Source organism: Heterodontus francisci, chromosome 4, assembly GCF_036365525.1.
Source record: "Heterodontus francisci isolate sHetFra1 chromosome 4, sHetFra1.hap1, whole genome shotgun sequence".
Classification (NCBI taxonomy): Eukaryota; Metazoa; Chordata; class Chondrichthyes; order Heterodontiformes; family Heterodontidae; genus Heterodontus; species Heterodontus francisci.
Window position 1 is genome coordinate 91,689,837 of NC_090374.1, and position 23,454 is coordinate 91,713,290.

Here is a 23,454-nt window from a genome sequence, read left to right on the forward strand (position 1 = left end):
TGGATTTGTTTACGGAAAGGTGTGTCTGACAAATTGATTTAATTTTTTTGGGCAAGTTACAAGGAGAGTCAATGAAGGTAGCATGTTTGATGTAGTCTACATGGATTTTAGCAAGGCTTTTGACAAGGCCCCATATAGCAGACTGGTCAGAAAAGTAAGAACCCATGGGATCCAAGAGCAGGTTGCAAGTTGGATCCAAAATGGGCTCAGTGGCAGAAAACGGGTGTTTTTGTGACTGAAAGGCTGTTTCCATTGGGGTTCTACAGGGCTTGGTACTGGGTATCTTGCTATTTGTGGTATCTATCAATAATTTCCACTTAAATGTAGGGGACATAATTAAGAAGTTTGCAGATGATACAAAAATTGGTTGTGTGATTGATAGTGAGGAAGTAAGTTCTCGACTGCAGGAAGATATCAATGGACTGGTCAGGCGGGCAGAAGGTGGCAAATGCAATTCAATTGAGAGAAGTGTGAGGGCAAAAAAGGCAAGGGAATACACAATAAATGGTAGGATACTGAGAAGTTTAGAGGAACTGAGGAGTACATGTCCATAGATCCCTGAAGGTAGCAGGATGGGTAAATAAGACGATAAATAAGGCATATGGGATACACTCCTTTATTGGTTGGGGCATAAAATATAAGAGCAGGGAGGTTATGCTAGAACTGTCTAAAACACTAGTTATACCACAGCCAGATTACTGCATACAATTCTGGTCTTTGCAATACAGAAAGGATGTGATCGCACTAAAGAGGGTACAGAGGAGATTTACAGGAATGTTGCCAGGAATGGAGAATTCTAGTTCTGAGGAAAGATTGGATAGGCTGGGGTTGTTTTCTTTGGAACATAGGAGGCAGAGGGGAGATTTAGTTATGTATATAAAATTATGAGGGACCTAGATAAGGTGGATAGGAAGGATCTATTTCCCTTAACAGAGAGGTCAATAACCAGGGGCATAGATTAAAGTAATTCACAGAAGGATTAGAGGGAGTTAAAGAGAATTTTTTTTTCACCCAGAAGTTTTGGGGATCTGGAACTCACTGCCTGAAAGGGTGGTGGAGGCAGAAACCCTCATCACATTTTAAAAATACTTGGATATGCACTTGAAGTGCTGTAACCTACGGGGCTACGGAACAAGAACGGCAAAGTGGGATTAGGCCAGATTGCTCTTTTTCAGCTGGAACAGACATGATGAGCCAAATGGCCTTCTTTGTGCTGTACATTTTCTATGTTCCCATGGAATTCCTTGGTTGTGAGGCTGTGAAATATCTATCAAGAGTTTAGTGACTGAATCAGAGACCAAGTTAACATTTGAGAATAGGTTAGCCAGATGGTTGAATGAAGTGGAAATTCAGGAATATTGGAATACAGCAGGCACATGGGATTAGAACTACTGCTCATCTAAACATATACAGAGACTAGTTGGGTGAAACAACTCGTTTCCATGTTTGGTCATTTCTATGTAATTCTATGAGAAGTATGTGGAATCCTTAAGTTCACGCATTGACATAAGAGACAGCTAGGGAATTACTTTAATATCTCATCTAAAGGATAGCACCGCTAATAAGCAGCACTGCCTCATCTCTGTACTCGAGTGTCAGCCTTCAGTTGATGCTCAAATCAATGAGTAAACTTCTAACTTCATAACCTTCTAACTCAGAGGTAAATTTACTGTCACTGAGCCAATATATGTAGTTGAACAGAGAGTGATCAATAATTTGTTCTTTATATTAGAAGTATGACCTCAATGATAAATTAATGTTTGATTTTCTTCATTTATGTTTAGTGTTCTATCAAAATGTACAATGGATTTACAATTAAAAACTGAGGTGATGTACAAGTTAATATTTTAAAGGATAATTGCAGTTCATAGCTATTTAGAGGATATCTATAATTCTGGTTTTGTTTATTCCCCAATGCAATTAATGACAATTGGAGGATTTAGAGGAAGCCATAACTTGACATTCAATTAAATTATTTTAATGTTCAGCTTGTCTGTAGATAATTCTCAGCATTTGGCTGCTGAATGATTTATGTCTGATGGGGTAGTGGGAGGGAAGTAATGGTTCTGCACTCTAACACAAGGTTGTAACATTCTCCAGCTGACATGTTTCTGTTGCTCCTGGGCTCAAGATAAAATTTGCCTGGCCCACCTAATGGTGGCAGCATGCTGTACCTCAGTGCTCTCTCCTGATGTTAAGCTCCAGATAACACTTAGGAACCCAATTGAATTTTAATATGACTCAGATATGGTCAATCTTGCTTGTTAAGAGTGAAACAAAATCATTTTTGTTTCTCCCTGTATGTTTTTGCCCGTTTACTATATCTTGTTCAAAGTGGTAAAGTGAGCATTCATGAACATGTTCACCTACTGTGAGCATCAGTTAGCAGCCATCATAAGCAAAATCTTTTCGCACTAAGCTCTGAGTGACAAGTCAGACCTGGTCATCAAAATCATCAAGGTCAATTGCTTGCTCATGTGCTCATTTTAGTTTACCCTCAAACTTTTGTATCTTACAGCACAAGCACATCACGGCCTCTAATACAACAGAACTTACACTCAGCATGATTTAGATTTAGGGCTGAATTTTCTCCCACTATCCCATCCAAAATAAGCCAAAATAGCAGCTGAAAAGGCAATGCAATTGGGCAGTGTTGCCTACCACTGACCTCAATTTCCCTCTCCCAGTTGGCCACTTCTTTCCTACCTGCTGTATGGAAATGCCTGCTGAAGAGCAGAGCCTGGTTTCCAGGCCCATTTCCCAGGCTCATGTCCCCTGGTTTCCAGGCCCATCCACCCTAATTCTCACCACTCACCTTGCCCGGTAGGTATAGCATGGTGTTAGGTTCAAGATGGCAGTGGGATTACCACCCCGCCCCCCCCAAATATCTGATTGAGGAAGAGGGCCTACTAGAGGCCTCTGCTCCCTCCAACTGCTTACTTGGTCAAGGCCTTACTCTTGCCTGAAGCCTTTGGTCTCTAAGCTGTTTCATTCTTTGGGATCCCTTAATGTTGTACCCGCCTCTTCCAAATTACCAATGGATCCACTGTCTGGCTCATGCTTACTGGTGAGATTTCCACTGAGAGCTCATTATGAATAGCTAATGAACCCAACTCAGAAAACAGGGGGTAGGGTCATGGTAGGGTCAGAACAGTAGTTAGTAGTCACAGTCTAATCCTTTCAGGGCAGGACCAGGAAAATCTAGCTCTTTCCCAAAAAGAGCATTGTTTTTTTTTTATTCATTCATGGGATGTGAGCATCGCTCGGTAGGCCAGCATTTATTGCCCATCCCGAATTGCCCTTGAGAAGGTGGTGGTGAGCTGCCTTCTTGAACCGCTGCAGTCGTGAGGTAGGTACACCAATAGTGCTGTTAGGAAGGGAGTTCCAGGATTTTGACCCAGTGACAATGAAGGAACGGTGAAATAGTTCCAAGTCAGGATGATGTGTGACTTGGATGGGAAATTGCAGGTGGTGATGTTCCCATTCATCTGCTGCTCCTGTCCTTCGAGGTTATAGAGGTCGCGGGTTTGGAAGGTGCCTTGGTGCGTTGCTACAGTGCATCTTATAGATGGTACACACTGCTGCCACTGTGCATCGGTGGTGGAGGCAGTGAATGTTTGTAGATGGGGTGCCAATCAAGCGGGCTGCTTTGTCCTGGATGGCGTTGAGCTTCTTGAGTGTTGTTGGAGCTGCACCCATCCAGGCAAGTGGGGAGTATTCCATCACACTCCTGACTTGTGCCTTGTAGATGGTGGACAGGCTTTGGGGAGTCAGGACGTGAGTTACTCGCCACAGGATTCCTAACTTCTGACCTGCTCTTGTAGCCACGGTATTTATATGGCTACTCCAGTTCAGTTTCTGGTCAATGGTTGCCCCTAGGATGTTGATAGTGGGGGATTCGGTGATGGTAATGCCACTGAATGTCAAGGGGAGATGGTTAGATTCTCTCTTGTTGGAGATGGTCATTGCCTGGCACTTGTGTGGCGCAAATGTTACTTGCCATTTATCAGCCCAAGCCTGGATATTGTCCAGATCTTGCTGCATTTCTACACGGACTGCTTCAGTATCTGAGGAGTCGCGAATGGTGCTGAACATTGTGCAATCATCAGTGAACATTCCCACTTCTGACCTTATGATTGAAGGAAGGTCATTGATGAAGCAGCTGAAGATGGTTGGGCCTAGGACACTACCCTGAGGAACTCCTGCAGTGATTCCTGGAGCTGAGATGATTGACCTCCAACAACCACAACCATCTTCCTTTGCAACAGGTATGACTCCAACCAGCAGAGTGTTTTCCCCCTGATTCCCACTGACTCCAGTTTTGCTAAGGCTCCTTGATGTCATACTCGGTCAAATGCTGCCTTGATGTCAAGGGCAGTCACTCTCACCTCACCTCTTGAGTTCAGCTCTTCTGTCCATGTTTGAACCAAAGCTGTAATGAGGTCAGGAGTTGAGTGGCCCTGGCAGAACCCAAACTGAGCATTACTGAGCAGGTTATTGCTAAGCAAGTGCCGCTTGATGGCACTGTTGATGACACCTTCCATCACTTTACTGATGATTGAGAGTAGGCTGATGGGGCGGTAATTGGCCGGATTTCACTTGTCCTGCTTTTTGTGCACAGGCCATACCTGGGCAATTTTCCACATTACCGGGTAGATGCCAGTGTCATAGCTATACTGGTACAGCTTGGCAAGGGGTGCGGCAAGTTCTGGAGCACAGGTCTTCAGTACTATTGCCAGAATATTGTCAAGACCCATAGCCTTTGCAGTATCCAGTGCCTTCTGTCGTTTCTTGATATCACGTGGAGTGAATCGAATTGGCTGAAGTCTAGCATCTGTAATGCTGGGGACTTCAGGAGGGGGCCGAGTTGGATCATCAACTCGGCACTTCTGGCTGAAGATTGTTGCAAATGCTTCTGCCTTATCTTACGCACTGATGTGCTGAGCTCCCCCATCATTGAGGATGGGGATATTTGTGGAGCCACCTCCGCCAGTTAGTTGTTTAATTGTCCACCACCATTCACGACTGGATGTGGCAAGACTGCCAAGCTTAGATCTGATCCGTTGGTTATGGGATCGCTTAGCTCTTAGCTATTGCATGCTGCTTATGCAGTTTGGCATGCAAGTAGTCCTGAGTTGTAGCTTCACTAGGTAGACATCTCATTTTGAGGTATGCCTGGTGCTGCTCCTGGCATGCCCTGCTGCACTCTTCATTGAACCAGGGTTAGTCTCCTGGCTTGATGGTAATGGTAGAGTGGGGGATATGCCGGGCCATGAGGTTCCAGATTATGGTTGAGTACAATTCTGCTGCTGCTGATGGCCCACAGTGCCTCATGGATGCCCACTTTTACATCGCTAGATCTGTTCGAAATCTATCCCATTTAGCACAGTGGATAGTGCCACATGTGCCACACAACACGATGGACGGTATCCTCAATGGAAAGGCGGGACTTAGTCTCCACAAGGACTGTGCGGTGGTCACTTCTACCAATACAGTCATAGACAGAAGCATCTGCGGCAGGCAGATTGGTGAGGACGAGGTCAAGTATGTTTTTCCCTCGTGTTGGTTCCCCCACCACCTGCCGCAGACCCAGTCTAGCAGCTATGTCCTTTAGTTATCGGCCATCTCGGTCAGTAGTGGTGCTACCGAGCCACTCTTGGTGATGGACATTGAAGTCCCCCACCCAGAGTACATTTTGTGCCCTTGCCACCCTCAGTGTTTCCTCCAAGTGGTGTTCAACATGGAGGGGTACTGACTCATCAGCTGAGGGAGGGCGGTAGGTGGTAATCAGTAGGAGGTTACCTTTCCCACATTTGACCTGATGCCATGATGTTGAGGACTCCTAGGGTAACTCCCTCCCTACTGTAGTCCACTGTGCTGCCACCTCTGCTGGGATAGTGATTGCAGTGTCTGGGACAATGTCTGTAAGGTATGATTCCGTGAGTATGACTATGTCAGGCTGTTGCTTGACTAGTCTGTGAGACAGCTCTCCCAACTTTGGCACAAGCCCCCAGATGTTAGTAAGAAGGACTTTGCAGGGTCGACAGGGCTGGGTTTGCCGTTGTCGTTTCCGGTGTCTAGGTAGATGTCGGGTGGTCCGTCTGGTTTAACTCCTTTTTATTGACTTTGTTGCAGTTAGGTACAACTGAATGGCTTGCTAGGCCATTTCAGAGGGCATGTAAGAGTTAACCACATTGCTGTGGGTCTGGAGTCACATGTAGGCCAGACCAGGTAAGGACAGCAGATTTCCTTCCCTAAAGGACTTTAGTGAACCAGATGGGTTTTTACAACAATCGACAATGGTTTTATGGCCATCATTAGACTTGCTTTTAATTCCAGATTTTTTTATTAATTAAATTCAAATTCCACCTTCTGCTGTGGTGGGATTCGAACCCATGTCCCCAGAGAAATACCCTGAGTCTCTGGGTTACTCGTCCAGTGATAATACCACTATGCCACCACCTCCCCTTGTTACTGCATTGGGAGTTTCCTGGCAGGCTCAATCCCTGGAAAATCATTCTCCATTTCCTTCTGTTCGATCATCTACACCACTTAACTCTTCCAAATAACTGGAAACTTTATTCATGTATATAAAGATGTAAAACTTATTGTTGAAGGTATTTGGCATTCTTTTCTTTCACTTAGATTTTTAAAAGGAGAATTAGGCACAATTTTGTGCAATAGGAACAAAGCCATCAGAAATCTGAGCAGTCAGACACAGTTCCTCGAACTAAAGGCCAGCTATCCGACTTGAACCCGATGGGACCCGGCGACATGTGTTGGGTTCGGGTCGGGTCAGATTGCACTTCCGGGTCTGGCATTCGAGTTCGGGTCGGACCAGGTCGGACACGCTCTATCACAGTTAAGTGGCTCCAATGTTAATTTAATTTTTGGACTAGAAAGGTGGTTTTGTTACAGTTATTTTAAACTTGTGCAGATCAACAACAAAGTGAAAAACGGATGGTCAGGCCGGTTCGGGCTCGGGGTCAGATGTAGTTCTGTCGGGCTCGGGTCGGATTGCTTTTTGCAGACCCGAGCAGGCCTTTACCTCAAACCATATTCTCTATGTCAGAAATAGTTTGTATGAAAAGTGTGCTCCAGGAGGTGCCTGGGCTACCCTGCAGATTCTCATACTCTGCTATTATATTGTGGCTTTATTAAAAGCAATATGCACTTCCTAGAGAATACAAGAAACATATTCTGTCAGTGCTATTGTATGTACAGCAGAGGTGCAATTTTTCTTGACCCACCTAATGTGCAGTTGCTTTGCTGTCTGCACAAAGCAGGATTGGTCTGTTTCCTTCAGTACTTCTTGGGCATATCCCACCAGGCCACTATTTTCCAGCATTCCCTGATATTCGTCCATTTGGTATCGTAGTTTCTCCAGTTTTGAGGAACAGCTGTCCTCAATTGACTTGATGAGTTTCATTTTACGCTGTTCCAGGATGCTGCAGAGTCTGTCAATCAAATCAGTTGCTTCACTTTTTGCCTTTTCTCCATTACTCTGCAAGAAAATTACAAGTGAAAAGATTATCTTTAACCCAATGTTTCACCCAATTCACCCCATCTACATGTCGGAATATCGACTGTAATGTATTTAAACTGTACTTGTCAGGGTGTTATAGTGATCAGTACCAGGACACAGAATGAAATTTTGCTATAACTGAATTTAGGTTTAAGAACAGATATGTTCCCATGATTTGCACCAGGAGTGTTGTGCCTCTGTGTAGCTTCCTGCCAGGACTGAATCAGTGCTCAGTGCATATTTTCTTGACCAATTAATTGAATTATTCAGAATCTCGTGTCAGTGAGGAATTTACTATCACCTCCACCCCTTTTAACCTATTTCAAAATTGCATTCCAGCTGTGTGACTCACTTTAGAAACAACCAGGGTAGGTTATTTTCTGCTTTATCAGTTTATTAGCTTAGTTTCTCTAAATCTTCCCTGACATTTTTTATTGGGATAACTTTGTGCTCATCCATATGAGACATGTTAGTGCTGGGTGGGTAATTTTAACTTTTGTCAATGATGTGAATCAGGCTATGTTGAATTGGCTGCCCATTATAACACCTCACTTGATTTTCCTTCCTATTGACTTCACAGATTTCCTCAGCTATACTTTCAGCAGGACCACTGTTTAGGCCGCTCAGTACCAGGTGCAATAGATGAGCAGGCACAATGCCTATTTAGAGTCATACAGTCACAGAGTCATTTATGACACAGAAGGAAGCCATTTGGCCCATTGAGTCTTTTGTGGCTCTCCGTGAAGCAATCCAGTCAGTCCCACTCCCCCAATTGATCCCCGTAGCCCTGCAAGTTTATTTCCTTCAAATGCCCATCCAATTTCCTTTTGAAAGAATTGATTGTCTCCACTTCCACCACCGTCATAGGCAGGAGGTTCCAGGTCATTACCACTCGCTGCATAAAAAAAGTTCTTCCTTATATTCCCCTCTTTCTAACTATGTCATTGGTACCAATGTGGACCATGACTGCTGGCTGTTCACCCTTCCCACTCAGGGTGCTCTGCAGCTGTTCAGTAACATCCTTGACCCTGGCACCAGGGAGGCAGCACACCATCCTAGATTCATGTCTGCGGCCATGGAAACACCTGTCTGTTCCACTGACAATCGAATCTCCTATCACTATTACTCTTCCAGTCTTCCTTGTACCCCACTACACAGCTTAGCCACCCACGGTGCCATGGCCTTGGCTCTGGCTGCACTCCCCAGATGAACCATCACTTTCCTCAGTATTTAGAACTGAATACCATTTGGAGAGTGAGATGCACTCAGGGGGCTCCTGCACTACCTGCCCGTTTCTTCTTGACTGTCTGGTGGTCACCCATTCCCTTTTTCCCTGCATACTCCTAAGCTGTGGGGTGACCACATCTATAAATGTGCTATGCAGGAAGCTCTCAACCTCATGGATGCAACACAGGTGATGCCTGCTGCTGCTGAAGTTCTGAAACACAGAGCTCAAGCTGTGCAGCTGACAACACTTCCTGCACATATGGTTATCCAATTGAGAGTTCCCAAATAGCACAGGATGTGCACTCCAGAGATTGGAGCAGCCCTGCCATTCCTCTGTGAGATGATAAGCCTTGGTACTACACCTAAACACTGCTACTAATAAACCCTGCTACTACTAATACTAATAACCCTACCAATAGTAATAATAACCTTACTGCTGCTAGTAATAAACATTACCAATACTAATCTACCTCACCGCTGTGAATATATCCTACCAATACTAAAACATTACCAATAGTAGTAATGACCTCACTAGTAGTAATAAACCTTACCAATAGCAATTATAATAAATAGGAAATACCCACCAACCAATCTAAGCTTTAATACTATTAGTAAACCTTACTACTACTAATAATAAAGCCTTACAATTACTAATATTACCCACGCTTTGAAAGAAAAATTAGAAAAATACTCACCAACCAACTACCTGTTTTCCTATGGTGTCTCATTTTGATTTTTCTCAGAACGCAGTCAGTCTGCTCTGGAGCCACAGACTGGACTGGACAGCTCCCCACTAGTCTCTCTCTCTCTGCCGCCACTCTGTTAAACTCCCCACTGGTCTCTCTCTCTCTCTCTGCTGCCGCTCTGTTACACTTCCTGCTGGTCTCTATTCTTGTATTCTCTCTTTGCCAGTCTCATTTTCCTCTGCACCTCCCCTCTCAACAAATTGTATATGGCCTGGTTCTCACTTGAAGAATTCACCTGACATGCATCATACACCCTCTTTTTTCATTTCATCATAATCACTATCTCCGTCATCATCCAAGGAGCCTGGATTTTGGTTCCCCTACCTTTTGCCCTTGCCTGTACCTGAAGCATCTCTTCCTCAAAGATAACCATTGTTCCATTTCAGTTTTTCCTCTCATTGTCATAGAGATTGTCAGAGTGTCCTACAGCACTGAAACAGACCCTTTGGCCCACCGAGTCTGTGCCGACCAACAACCACCCATTTATACTAATCCTACATTAATCCCATATTCCCTACCACATCTCCACCATTCTCCTACCACCTACCTACACTAGGGACAACTTACAATAGCCAATTTACCTATCAACTTGCAAGTCTTTGGCTGTGGGAGGAAACCGGAGCACCCAGCGGAAACCCATGCGGTCACAGGGAGAACTTGCAAACTCCGCACAGGCAGTACCCAGAACCAAACCCGGGTTGCTGGAGCTGTGAGGCTGTGGTGCTAGCCACTGCCCTACTGTGCCGCCCTTTGCACCACTGTGCCGCCCTTTTGGTTCCATTTTATCTTGGCTAGATCTCTTCTCATTGCATTGAAATTAGTCCTCTTCCAACCTAGTTGATCTACCTTATATCATTCCTTGACTTTCTACAGTATGAGTCTAATGAACCTGAAAATTGCAATTACAGTGTTAAAATTTACATAGGGCCCTGATTTACGTATTTAAGCAGCCTCAAGCTGGAAATAGGTGAGCAGGCTTCTCACCATTTAAAGCCTCACCTGAAAACTGCAACAGGTGGGCCTTGGGTATCAATAGGTCAGCCGAGATGCCCCTCCAACACCTCTGCCCAGAATATTCAACTATGGCCTCCAGTTTTTCAGGTGAAAAATAGACAGCCAGCATTTGAAAATCACTCCCATTATTTTTATTTCATAAAAAGTTTGCAATAAGATCATTAAAAACTGAAAGATGCAGCATGTTCTCCCTCAAGAGAGTTGGATATGGAGGGTGTTCACTTTTAGCTGATCCAGGAGTGAGGGTGGGAGAGGGATTGTGGCCTTTGTTGCCGATGTGTTTACTGCTTTACCCATTATGTGTAGCTGTATAATCAACAACGTTATCTATTTAAAGCTCATTGGTTTACTTATTTAAGAATTATTAGCTTGTCAGTTAAATACAAAAGTATCAATCTAAATTAATACCCATCATGCTCCAATTTATCAAGGTGATAAACGAAAGTCATTCCAATGCCTCAAAACTGAACATCCTTTTCTCACAGCTGCAGTGACTCCTTAAACAGAGCAAGTTGCGGCTAAGTTTGTATACGTTTATCGCTCTTTCAGGTACTTCAAGCCTAAATCATGTGTACTTTACCTCCAAATGAATCAGAATGTGAGAGACGGACTATGTCACATACCTTTAGCCATTTACCAATTAAAAGGTTCCCTTCTGAAAGTGGGTCTTTGGGGTAGAATGTGAAAAAAACAAAAATCATTCATCTATTATGTTGAAAATGATAGTTAATCATCAATGTAGACAGACACAGACCTGGTTAGTCTTGCAGGTCTTTGAAGAATAGCTTTGATTCAGCTTGAAGTAACCATAATGTCAGTGGGAGAGAGGATGTGAGTGGGAAGAGGATTAAGTACAAGGCAGCTGCTGTTGGCAGGTCTGAGGACTGAGTTCTGTGCAAGGCACCTTAGAACATATACAAAGGGAGGGATAATTCTAAATCAAATTGAATGAGTGTGTGAAAACTGCAGGAAAATTAGTTGATTGACAGCATGGTCTCCAATCAGAGCACAGAATGGAAAGCTGGGCCCCACACACAAAAATTGGACTTTTGCTACCCAATTTATATTTTTTTTAAGGGATAATCCTCTGAAAAATTGGTCTGTCTGGTTGAATAGCACACAGATGGAATACCAACTTCCAAAAGTGGAAGCACTATCACCTCTGAGTCAGAAGGTTGTGGATTTTAGCCCCAGAGACTTGAGCACAAAAACTAGGCTGACACTTCGGTGCACTTTCAAAAGGCGTCACCTTTCGAATGAGGCATTAAAACTGAGATCCCATCTACCCTCTCAGGTGGATGTAAAAGATCCTGTGGCACTTATCAAAGATCAAAGAGTTCTCCTGGTGTCCTAGCCAACATTTATCTCTCTACCAACACCACTAAAACAAATTATCTGGTCATTTATTTTACTGCTGTTTGTGGGCCTTACTGTATGTAAATAGGCTATTGCGTTGCCCTACATTACAACAGTGTCAGCACTTCAAAAGCAGTAAAGTGCTTTGGGATATCCTGAGGTTATGAAAGCACCATATTATTGGAAGTCCTTCTTTTCGTAATTCTGTTTTTAACGTGAAAAAGCTCGTTCTTTCCCCATTAGCACAGTGTAATTTGGAGCCATTCCAAACCAGATCAAATGTATCCAGGCAATTGGGAAGTCAGGACACTGCCCACTACGGAGTTAACGGGCACAAAATTTGAATGCGTAGCGCCTGTCTTTTTGGGTACTATGAGTGGCCTTAGAGATCCAAAATGGCAAGCATGCAGCATGTGTACACATCTGGTGTGAGTTGTGCCAAACACCATATTGGCATAACACTGATTTGACACCAGTGCTGCTCTTTTGCAGCTAACACCATCTCATAATCATGCACAGCTGAACAGTGTTCAGCAGCAGGAAGACCTGCCCCAACATTGCTATTTAAAGGGATCATCAACTGCCTACAGGTTAGTTGCTGATTGATTTCTACTGGCTGTTGCTATGATTCTACAAGCGATTGTTGCATTCTACAGTTCTTTAAAGTTACTAAAGTCTACATGGAGTGGTGTGGCACGTGCTGAATGACCTTGCCCTGACTTCAAGGCTTCTGCACAAACTAGTTACTCCCAAACATGGGTGCACATGTTGTCCAGGTTTTGCTGCATGTGGGCACGGACTGCTTCAGTATCTGAGGAGTCACGAATGGTCCTGAACATTGTGCAATCATCAGCGAGCGTCCCCACTTCTGACCTTATGATGGAGGAAAAGTCATTGATGAAGCAGCTGAAGATGGTTGGGCCTAGGACACTACCTTGAGGAACTCCTGAAGTAGTGTCCTGGGGCTGAGATGCTTGACCTCCAACAACCACAACCATCTTCCTTTATGCTAGGTATAACTCCAACCTTTTCCCCTGATTCCCATTGACTCCAATTTTGATGGGGCTCTTTGATGCCATACTCAGTCAAATGCTGCTTTGATGTCAAGGGTAGTCACTCTCACCTCAGCTCGGGAGTTCAGCTCTTTTGTCCATATTTGGACAAAGGATGTAATGAGGTCTGGAGCTGAGTGGCTCTGGTGGAAACCAAACTGAGCGTCAGTGAGCAGGTTATTGCTGAGTAAGTGCCGCTTGTTAGCACTATCGATGACAACTACCAGCACTTTGCTGATAATTGAGTGTAGACTGATAGGGCAATAATTGACCGGATTGTGTTTGTCTTTTTTGTGGACAGGACATAACTAGGCAATTTTTCACATTATCGGGTAGATGCCACTGGTGTAGCTATACTGGAACAGCTTGACTAGGAGCATGGCTAGTAATCAACAAAGCAGTTGTTAAGATTCGTGCTGGTCTGCTGTATGCTGCACAACCTCACCATCATGAGGGCACAGCCCTTGCTACAAGCTATATGGCAAGCAGCTGACGAGGAGGAGGGGGAAGAAGAAGAAGGAAGGAGGCAACCAACACAGCCCCTTCCTGGCTGGGGTGTCCATGATCAACTCATCCGACTGTGATACCAGTGAATATAAACCCAATTCCCCTATCACCAATGATCCCACACCTTAGCTTTCCTCTAGTACTATCACAGTGTCCATTTGGCCAGAATTTAAAAATAAAAGCCAACACAAAATTAGCATTTCAAGCCAAATTTATAAATCAAACTATGCCATATTGCATACAAATGTTAACTAATCATCATTGAAATTTCATTAGTGCCTGTCTTCAGTGTTCTCGTGAACAGTGCCTGTTCTCGTGCTCCTATGCTGGGCTACCCAGTGGCTGCAGCATTGCTGATGGAAGGCTACTGACTTTCAGTGGAGGAGAATGCAGATGGCCATGGGTTATGACCTCGAGCAACTCTGGGCCTAGAAGGTGCGGCTTCAAACTGCACCACCTTGGCATGGGTGGCAAGAGCCTAGGCTGACTGGCTACAGGCAACTGCAAGGGCACCAGTGGAGTGACAGTGGATAAATGCTGTCATCCTGAAAGAGGACAGCAGGTTCTTGCTCCTTGGAGCCACAGTCACTGTCCCAGCATGATGCCTCAGCAATCTTTGCAATGTATTGGAGATCAGATTGCTAGACTGCTGTGAGACCCTACAAGACTGTTCGTGCACTGTAATCCACAACCATGATGGCAGCAGTCTGAGCTTGTGTGGCAGCAAGTGAGTTTGCATAACAGCTGTCTGAGCTTCCACAGCAACACTCAGACATTGGGTGGCCTCTGCTTGTGCTGCAATGGACTCTGAGATATCAGCCATCAGATGCTGCATCACGGTTGGGTCAATAAGTGTTCTCATGGAGTTGGACACCACTTCCACGCTGGAAAGCATGAACTTCAAGCTCTGTGCAAAGCCTTGTGCCAAGTTAATGCCACTCTTCCATGTTCCTTGACATTGACCACAGGCTTGCTGGCAGATCTGCCAATGCACCAAGCATTTCATTATGCATGTCCATCAGCCTTCTTCTGTAGCCCGCTCCATTGAAGTGCTCATTTGAGTCCTCTGCAGCAAAAATCATGTGACACCTCACACTCCAGTGAGCTGGCACCTGCACAACCTGCACCCCCTGCCCTGGCTGCAGACCATTTCTGCACAGTGACTTGCCACATCTAAATCCCACCTCTAAGCTATCCTCTAAATTACACAGTATCTGAGCTGATGCTGCAAGTGTGCAAGAGAGTGATGGTGTTCTTCATCACTGTCTTCTTCTTCTTACAGCTGTTGCTCTTCCACCACTGCCTGGCCAGGTTGCAGTTCATGGGTATCTGAAAAGGAGAAAGACACAAGAGTAGGGCTGTGGTGAGGGGAGGAGGAAAAAGTAAGAGGTGCATGCTGACACCATCTGCAATTTGTAAATTGGAGGAGATTGTGGGATGAGGGGGAAGTGGAATGCGAAGAGGATTAGGTATGAAGATACCACCATCTATCTTTCAGCTACACCATGGCCACAGCCCTCCATGGGGGTGAGGATATGCAGCCAAGTTAGCTGCTGCTGCTGCCTCTGGTTGTGCACCAACTTATCCTATAGGAGAGAGGGAAGTGTGCCAATAAGAGCAAAAGTCAGTTTCCTGGCTACATTGTAGATTTTCCTGTATTGTTCAATTCATTCCAGAATAAAACTGAGATTGAAGTGTCAACTCAAAATGCACATTAATATAGGAAGGAGAAAGGGGAGTGACTTAGTGCCTCAGGTTGTAACACTAAGAGCCCAGAAATTAATGTGGTCAGTGTTAGTTGACAAAGCTTAATGCATTCTTATGACATTCCTCTATGTGCCTTAATTAAGGGTGTTAACCACTTAGGGGAGTAATCAAAATGAATAAGTTAATAGCTCCATTAAAATAGCAGAGAGAAGAGTTTCATAGAGAGATAAATATTTGTCTTTTGGATGAGAGATCAAACTGAGGCCCCGTCTGCTCTCTCAGGTAGACATTAAACATCCCATGGCACTATTCCAAAGAAGAACAGGGGAGTTATCCCCAGTGTCCTGGCCAATAATTAACCCTCAATCAACATCACAAAAACAGATTATCTGGTGATGATCACATTGCTGTTTGTGGGGGTTTGCTGTGCACAAATTGGCTGCTGCATTTCTTACATTACAACAGGGACTACACTTCAAAAAGCACTTCATTGGCTGTAAAACATTCCAGAACATCCTGAGGTTGTGAAAAGTGCCATATAAAGACAAGTCTTTATTTGTCTGCTATTATCACATTACATATGTCATGTTGCAGGATGTTATTGAATTACCCGCCCTACTTTTCTATTGTTAAAAATGATATAAAATTAATATTAAGCCTGACAATATATAGTGCAGTTTAAAGAGGAACCATCTTCCTGACAAAATGTGTGGCAAGCTGTTTTAAGGTGTTTGCCAAACATATGATGCAAAAACAAACATTGAGATTTCTCATTCACTGCATTACTTTTAATGAAAATGATACCTAACTCTTCTAACTGGTCATCCTTTAAAAGCAGTGAAAGTTTTAACTGAGCATTTTCTTCTTGAAGACAGGGCCCCAGAAATGGGACTTGTTACCCTGAACTAAAGAAGTAATTTGACAAACTCATGCTCCCAGTCTGTTTCAATTGTATGCTGTAAATTACCCCTTAAAGGTCAGCATAAGTAACTCACCATCAATTTAGAGGTGAGGTGGGCTTAATAGTGGAAGCAGACCTCAATAAAATCATACAGCACAGAAGGAGGCCACTGTACACTGCATCCCTTCCAGAGTTAAAGATATTGCCAGAAAATAATACAGATTTTGCTCATGATTTGAAGGGTTCGAACTACAAATTAAGAGGATATTTTGGCGATGAGCTCATGTTACTTTAAAGTTGAGACTTTAGAAGGTGGCAGGCACGTAAGCCATGAAAGATGGGCTTAGACTCCATAAGAAGAAATGTTATCTAAATAGATAATAAAACTTCCACAGAGGACAGGAAAGACTGGGATCAGACAGAGGTTCATCTCACGTGACCATTTACAAATCAGATCATAAAGCAAACATGAATCAATGAAAAAAGGGCCTACACTTAAAACATGAACTTGTCTGTTTCTCTCTCCACAGATGCTGCCTGACCTACTTTGTGTTTCCAGATTTTCTTTTTTTGAGTGAGGTTTGCAGCATCTGCAGTTTTTTTTTTTGGTCAATTATGTTTATTTGACTGAAGAGGAAATTACCAATGTATGAACACTTTGCGAGTGATTTTAACTCCCCTGCCTCATTTTTAGCAGCTGGGGAGAGGAGACAGGTAAAATGGAATTGCGGGGTGGGGGGGTGGTTTATCCATTCCTTTCCCAATCAGATCGACAGCAATGTTAAATCTGTCGCCGTAGATTTTATTCCATCGATGGGGCCTACTTAATATTCAAATGTGCAGCCCACAGATGTCATTGACACTGCAATGTAATTTTAACTTCACATCAGGGGGAGTCCTGTGCTGTATGCAGCCCAGCAGCAGAAACATAGCAAGAGGGACAAACTGGCCAAAAGAGGCTAAGATAAAAAAAGTGCTTCTGTTGGAACTCTTTGTGGGCCAGGAAATGCAGGAGTGCTTCCCCCCAGGCCCCATAGAATCCTTGGGTCTCTCTATCTCTGAACACCCTCTGACCTCATTTAATCCCCAGGCCTTGGCCTCCCTCCAATCGCCCTGGATCCCGACCCCTACCCTGATCCCAGATTGCCTTCAGGCCCCTTCTCCTACTGTATGCCAGGGACTATTCCCGCAGCTCCCTGGCTGTGGCCTCCTGCTGCCAAGTTCCTGCTCCTGCTCCTGCTTCTGCCTATCAGCAAGGTAATAAATCTGGCTGGTTGACAGATGGGGCTCTGAGAACTTATATATAAACAAGACATTGCCATTAAAATTGGGAGGGTCTCCAAATCCCAGAGGTCTTGGCGTGTCCCCCACTTTGAGGCTCACACACACCATTCCCATCGTCCTCCTTTCAACTTTGGGGCCTCAATCGCCTTCATGTTTTTCATACAGCACAGGGCAAAGTTCAAGGAGCTGATCTAAATCATCAGATATTGTCCAGATCTGTAATGGTTACATAGATATTGATGAAATCAGTATAGCACTGTTAGGACGGAATTTTCCCGGTCCCACAGAGACAAGTTTGGAGGAGGGACCGGGAGCAAAATTTGAAACTGTCACATTGGGTCGGCCACCCAACGCATTCCTACCTCTGGGCGATCTTGCCAGAGGAGAGGTCAAAGTGCCACCGGCTACCCACCCGGAAGCAGCAGGTACCCAATTAGAACAATTAAGTGCCCACTTGAGAGAAAGTTGTGGGTATGCTGGGACCAGTCCCTGACAGCAGCTTGGAGGTGGCCTCTCACTGACAGACAGGAGGGCCATTGGGGCCTCCTCTCAGTGGCCCATGAAGGGCTGCAAAAATAAAAAGGCTGCAGTCCCAGTCATAAGCCTTCCTCTGGAGGGGATTCCCCTCCACACTAATGGCCCTACAAGATGTGGGCCTTCTGTTTTTCACACGTTTTATGCAGGCTTCCAAGGGCACCTCCATTTTGAGGCACCCTCGTGCTCCCCTACCTGTTTCAGCAGTGCCCATCTCTATAGATGGGGCTGCTGCCTGTCCAGTGCTGGGGAGCTCCTATTGGACCTCATGCCTCAGGAACCTGCTCGCCATCCTTAATTGGATGGTGAACGCAGAGGTGGCCTGTTAATTGCCTATCTCTGGGAAGATTACGCAGGCGGACGGAACACGGACACCATCTTGGTCAGGATCTGGAAATGGTCCCAATACCTGAGTACCTTCTAAGACCAGAAGATTCCGCCCTTAGTGTTCTAACTGCACTGCTTTGTGGGCAAGCTCAAACGGACAGTGTATAACAAGAGGCATACTCTCCTGGATTGTACAACACCTTGGGATGTCGGCGGGACGTCGCTTGACTATAGTTATAACACTGGACTCCCATATGGAGGACCAGAGTTAAGTTGATTTTCCACCTTTGCCAGATATTCATATGCTTAATAGATTGATTTGGCCAGTTCTGAATTAGACCATTCGATGCTTTGCTCATTGGGTTGTAGTATTTGATCCCAGAATGAGAAAAACATGAAGCCCAAGTTAAACCCAAGTGAAATAAATTCTTATCTGCCAACCACAGAACGACAGGGGCAAGCATGGTGGCCAAGCTATTCTGTACTGCACACTAAAGAAAAAAAACAGCAACTACAAAAATAAAGATACGAGGGGGAATCACTGCCTCACTCATTATTCCAATAGTTTACATTTATGCCCTCAGCCCGTTTTCTTTATTTTCAAATTCTTAACTGAGCCATAACCAGATCAATGTGCACAGTATGTTGTATATCCTATAATTCAGTTACTGACAGGTGTTGCTGAATCAGCTGATAGGTTTATATTAAATTAGAATATGACACAAAATCCATTTATGAGCAAGACAATGCACTCATGCCCTACAATAACAAAAAAGACAGAATCTAATCACTGCCAGAGACACAGGCACAAATTGCTTCTGTTTTAGTTCAGGCCATTCATTCAGTTTGAACTTTGCACAATTCACAATCATGTCATTGTTTACATAAAATAACTCATTCACTTCTTTATTTTTGAGAAAAGTGTTGTTGACAAGATGCAAATTTTTACACTGAATTGGTGAAGCAATAATTTCATTAACCTTCCTGCCCCTTCCCCCCACCACCTCGCTCTCCCCCACCGCCGCCCCCCACCGCATCCCCCCGCACCCCCGTCACTGTTCCTGTCCATTCTTCTCTGATTCTAGCTGCTATTTCTTTCAACCTGATCCCTCCTGTCAGTGCCAGTCTGAGCACGAATGGCAGGGATTGGAGCTTCTGTATAATGCAGTCACGGGACTGAATTTTCGCCACAGAGGCAGGAAACAGGAGCCGGGTTGTTCTCGGGTCAGAAACGTGCAGCTGGTGGGAAACTGATTGAAGTTAAGATTTTCAACGTGGGTGAGCCCTTAATTGGCATGGAGACAGGTTTCCTGTCCACTTAGAGCCAGTGGGGGTGGGAATGGGGACGGGTCAGATGAAGTGTGGGGCTCATGTTGACACCCCACAGCAGCCATTACGGAGGCTGCTGTGGTTGACCGAAGGGAGAGATCTGTAGTTTGTGCCAAAGCCTTCCACTGCAACAGAGGGAAGCGAACTGTCACATGGGAGGCAGAGGCCTGGCACCCAGGGCAGGACAGCCCCTCATTTCTTCATTGCCAACCTGGATCTAATGCCAGAGATCATGAGAGAGAGGAGGGAGGTCCTCTTCCTGGAGGGTGGCAGGAGGAGGCCACCTCTTCGTATAGCAGGGACACCTCTTTGTTCAGCATCATCTACCACTGTCTCCACTTCCTGCTCCTCTCTTAGCTCCTGCTCCTCCCCCAATGAGCTGTCTCCTTCCAAGACCTCACCATCCTCAAGGTCCATATCTCTTTGGAGGGCAATGTTTTGGAGAGCACAGCAGACCATCACAATGACCGAGACCCTTGCAGGAGAGTATTGGGGGGCACCACCTGATCGTTACAGGCACCAGAATCCCACCTTCAGAAGCCAATGGTCTGCTCTATGGTAGTCATGGTGAGCAGTGGCATTGGTCGTATCGCCCCTGTGCCTCTGTCTGGGGCTCCCATAGAGGGGCCTGTAGCCATCTCTTCAAGGGATATCCCTTGTCCCCTAGGATCCATCCCTCCAAGTGGAGGGTTAGAGTGAAAATCTGAGGCAGTCTGGACTGGCAGAGGATGAAGGGGTCATGGCAGCTTCCAGGAAAATGAGCGTACAAGAATGATCTCACTGGGCAGTCGCTGGGTGCCTTGATGGTCACATGGGTACAATCAATCAATGATGCGCTACAGTTAGAGGAATCCAGCAATGGAGACGAAACCCAATGCCCTCTGCCCCTACGAGGCCATGTCTGTCGTTAAATGAATGTACTGTCCAGCTCTGGCAAAGTGGACATCAGTGACCAGCGAGATGCACTGGTGTGCAGCTGTTTATCAGATGCCACTAAGGTCCACGGCCAATCCTTGGAAGAAACCAGAACCAAACAAGTTCAAAACCATAGTGACTTTGACAGCCACCGGCAAGGCATGGTGACCAGTGCTGCAAGGTGCAAGGTCTTCCACAGCGAGAGTACAGATGTCTGTGACCATCTGCTGGAGAGTTGTAGTCTCCTGCGACATTGATTGTTGGTCATCTCCAGTAGCTCCATTTTCAGCAGTAGATTCTATGTTGCGGATTTGGCATTCATTGCCTTCCTGCCCCTCTTTCCTCTCCCTCCTGATACCCAGGGTTCTGGCTTTCCTGCAGAGGGTGTTGCCCCTCATCACCATAGGGCCCAAAATCTGGTAGTTGTGCCCCCATTGCCAGCTGGAGCCTTCCTTCTGGGCAATTGTCAGCCTTGCCCCCTGTTCTTCTGCCCTTATGATGCTAGGAGGTGCCGACCCCTGCCAACATAGCCTGGACACTGCGTTCCCACACTCCCTGCCACCTGCGCAGTACCAAAGACACTCCCGTACCAAGTGCCCAGTCACCCTTTGCCCCTCTGGCCCTCTTACAGGGCTGGGGTGATGTCCTGGGGCAGCCATGACTGGTTCCCCACTCTTTACCTGTCTCCCTTCAGCTGATATGTTTCTGAAGGCACAGGTAACCCATGCGCCCCTTTAGAAACATAAACCTCAAACCTTGACAAGCTTGTAATGTGCTTTTAAACAATTTTAATTGGGCTCAGTTGGGAAGAGAGCAGGATTCTTGTCCCACCCTCCCCTCACCTTAATGATTATTGCCGGTACGGGAACGACGTCTTGAAATTGACATGACGCCCAGCACCTGTATTTTTGGGGCACCCCCTCCACCTCCATTCCTGACTTCAGGGGGCCCAAAAAATCAGTTCAGGAACTCTCACAAGAATACTTTATTTGGTAGAATTGATGCCATCTTGAATCCTACTATAATTCTGCCTTTCAAGCCAAAAGTATTTTCTCCTCTAAGGATTACAGATATTTTAAATCTGAAAACAAAAGTAGCTGTAGGAATGCAATAGAACCTTACAGGATCCAAATCCTTTTGTTGGGGATCCAAACCCAACTGGATCCTGTTAATCAGTAACTCTAAAACTTTTTACTGCACGCACCTACAGTTATCTCAACAAGCACTGCACTCTGCATTCACAGGCCAAAAGTGGTTCACTACCTTATTTATCACTGTATCTTTTGATAGCTTATTTCAATAAACAATTTTTATTTTTGAGTAAGGATTTTTCAGAAGCAATAATCGTGAGACAGTTCTTTCTTTTGGGCCTCCTTATCTCGAGAGACAATGGATACGCGCCTGGAGGTGGTCAGTGGTTTGTGAAGCAGCGCCTGGAGTGGCTATAAAGGCCAATTCTGGAGTGACAGGCTCTTCCACAGGTGCTGCAGAGAAATTTGTTTGTTGGGGCTGTTGCACAGTTGGCTCTCCCCTTGCGCCTCTGTCTTTTTTCCTGCCAACTACTAAGTCTCTTCGACTCGCCACAATTTAGCCCTGTCTTTATGGCTGCCCGCCAGCTCTGGCGAATGCTGGCAACTGACTCCCACGACTTGTGATCAATGTCACACGATTTCATGTCGCGTTTGCAGACGTCTTTATAACGGAGACATGGACGGCCGGTGGGTCTGATACCAGTGGCGAGCTCGCTGTACAATGTGTCTTTGGGGATCCTGCCATCTTCCATGCGGCTCACATGGCCAAGCCATCTCAAGCGCCGCTGACTCAGTAGTGTGTATAAGCTGGGGATGTTGGCCGCTTCAAGGACTTCTGTGTTGGAGATATAGTCCTGCCACCTGATGCCAAGTATTCTCCGAAGGCAGCGAAGATGGAATGAATTGAGACGTCGCTCTTGGCTGGCATACGTTGTCCAGGCCTCGCTGCCGTAGAGCAAGGTACTGAGGACACAGGCCTGATACACTCGGACTTTTGTGTTCCGTGTCAGTGCGCACAGTATCATTACAAAAACAACCTGCAACCGAGTTCAAGGTCAAGGCCAAATATTAACCCATCTTTTCCTCTTTTCAATGCTGATCAATCTCCTGTACATTTCAAATATGTTCTGTTTTTAAAACTTTCTAACCCATATAGACTAATTGGAGGTGTAACCATGGATTAACCCCTTTGTCAAATAGCAAACAGGAATATTATACGAACACAAAATAAAAGCAAAATACTGCAGATGCTGGAAATCTGAAATAAAAACAGAAAATGCTGGAAATACTCAGCAGGTCAGGCAGCATCTGTGGAGAGAGAAGCAGAGTTAATGTTTCAGTTCTGATGAAAGGTCACATAAACCTGTAATGGTGAATCTCAGAAATGATCAGCTCATCCAAATGTTTGCCTCCCTCAAGTTTGTATGCAGCCAATAGTGGGAAAAAATTTAGATCTAATTGATTGGTTCTGATAGGCTCCAGTTCCACCTACTAACCAATGTTTGACTCTGACGAACTCCAGTCTCACCCTTATAATGAATTGATTGGCTAACACTACCAACCTCTCATCTAAATGAGAAAAGATTATCTTTCTTGTGAAATGCCCATAAACAGACATAGTTATACTGCCAGTTCAAATCACTAATGGTTGATATTGTATGCAGGAGGGAACATAAAAACAGCAGGTTTATCGTTCCTGCTTTGCTATTTTGTTAGCCATAGGAGGTCTCTATGTTTTTAGCGACAATTTCCCATCCTATTTACATATCCCTTAATTCCTTACTGGCTAAGTATCTATTTCCGTTTTAAACTCTTTGCTTGATTTTGTATTAAGGGGCCCTTGGGTTAGTAGATTTCACCTTCTCACTATCCTTTCTGTGAAGACAGTTTTTCTGGATTCATGTTTAATTGGCTTAATTCTGGTTTTAGATGCTCCCTTGTTTTGTATTTCACTACTAGAGGGAAAATCATTCCCACCTACCTTTTCAATTTTCTTCTT

At 45.0% G+C, this 23,454-nt stretch overlaps 1 protein-coding gene across 1 annotated transcript in view; it reads right to left on the reverse strand.

Moving 5' to 3' along the window:
- Window positions 1–23,454, reverse strand: part of trim36 (tripartite motif containing 36) — a 129,398-nt gene that overhangs the window by 48,696 nt on the left and 57,248 nt on the right. Inside the window, exon 6 of the mRNA XM_068029859.1 lies at window positions 7,251–7,504. Coding sequence (XP_067885960.1) covers window positions 7,251–7,504 — 254 coding nt within the window. The remainder of the gene's footprint in view (window positions 1–7,250; window positions 7,505–23,454) is intronic.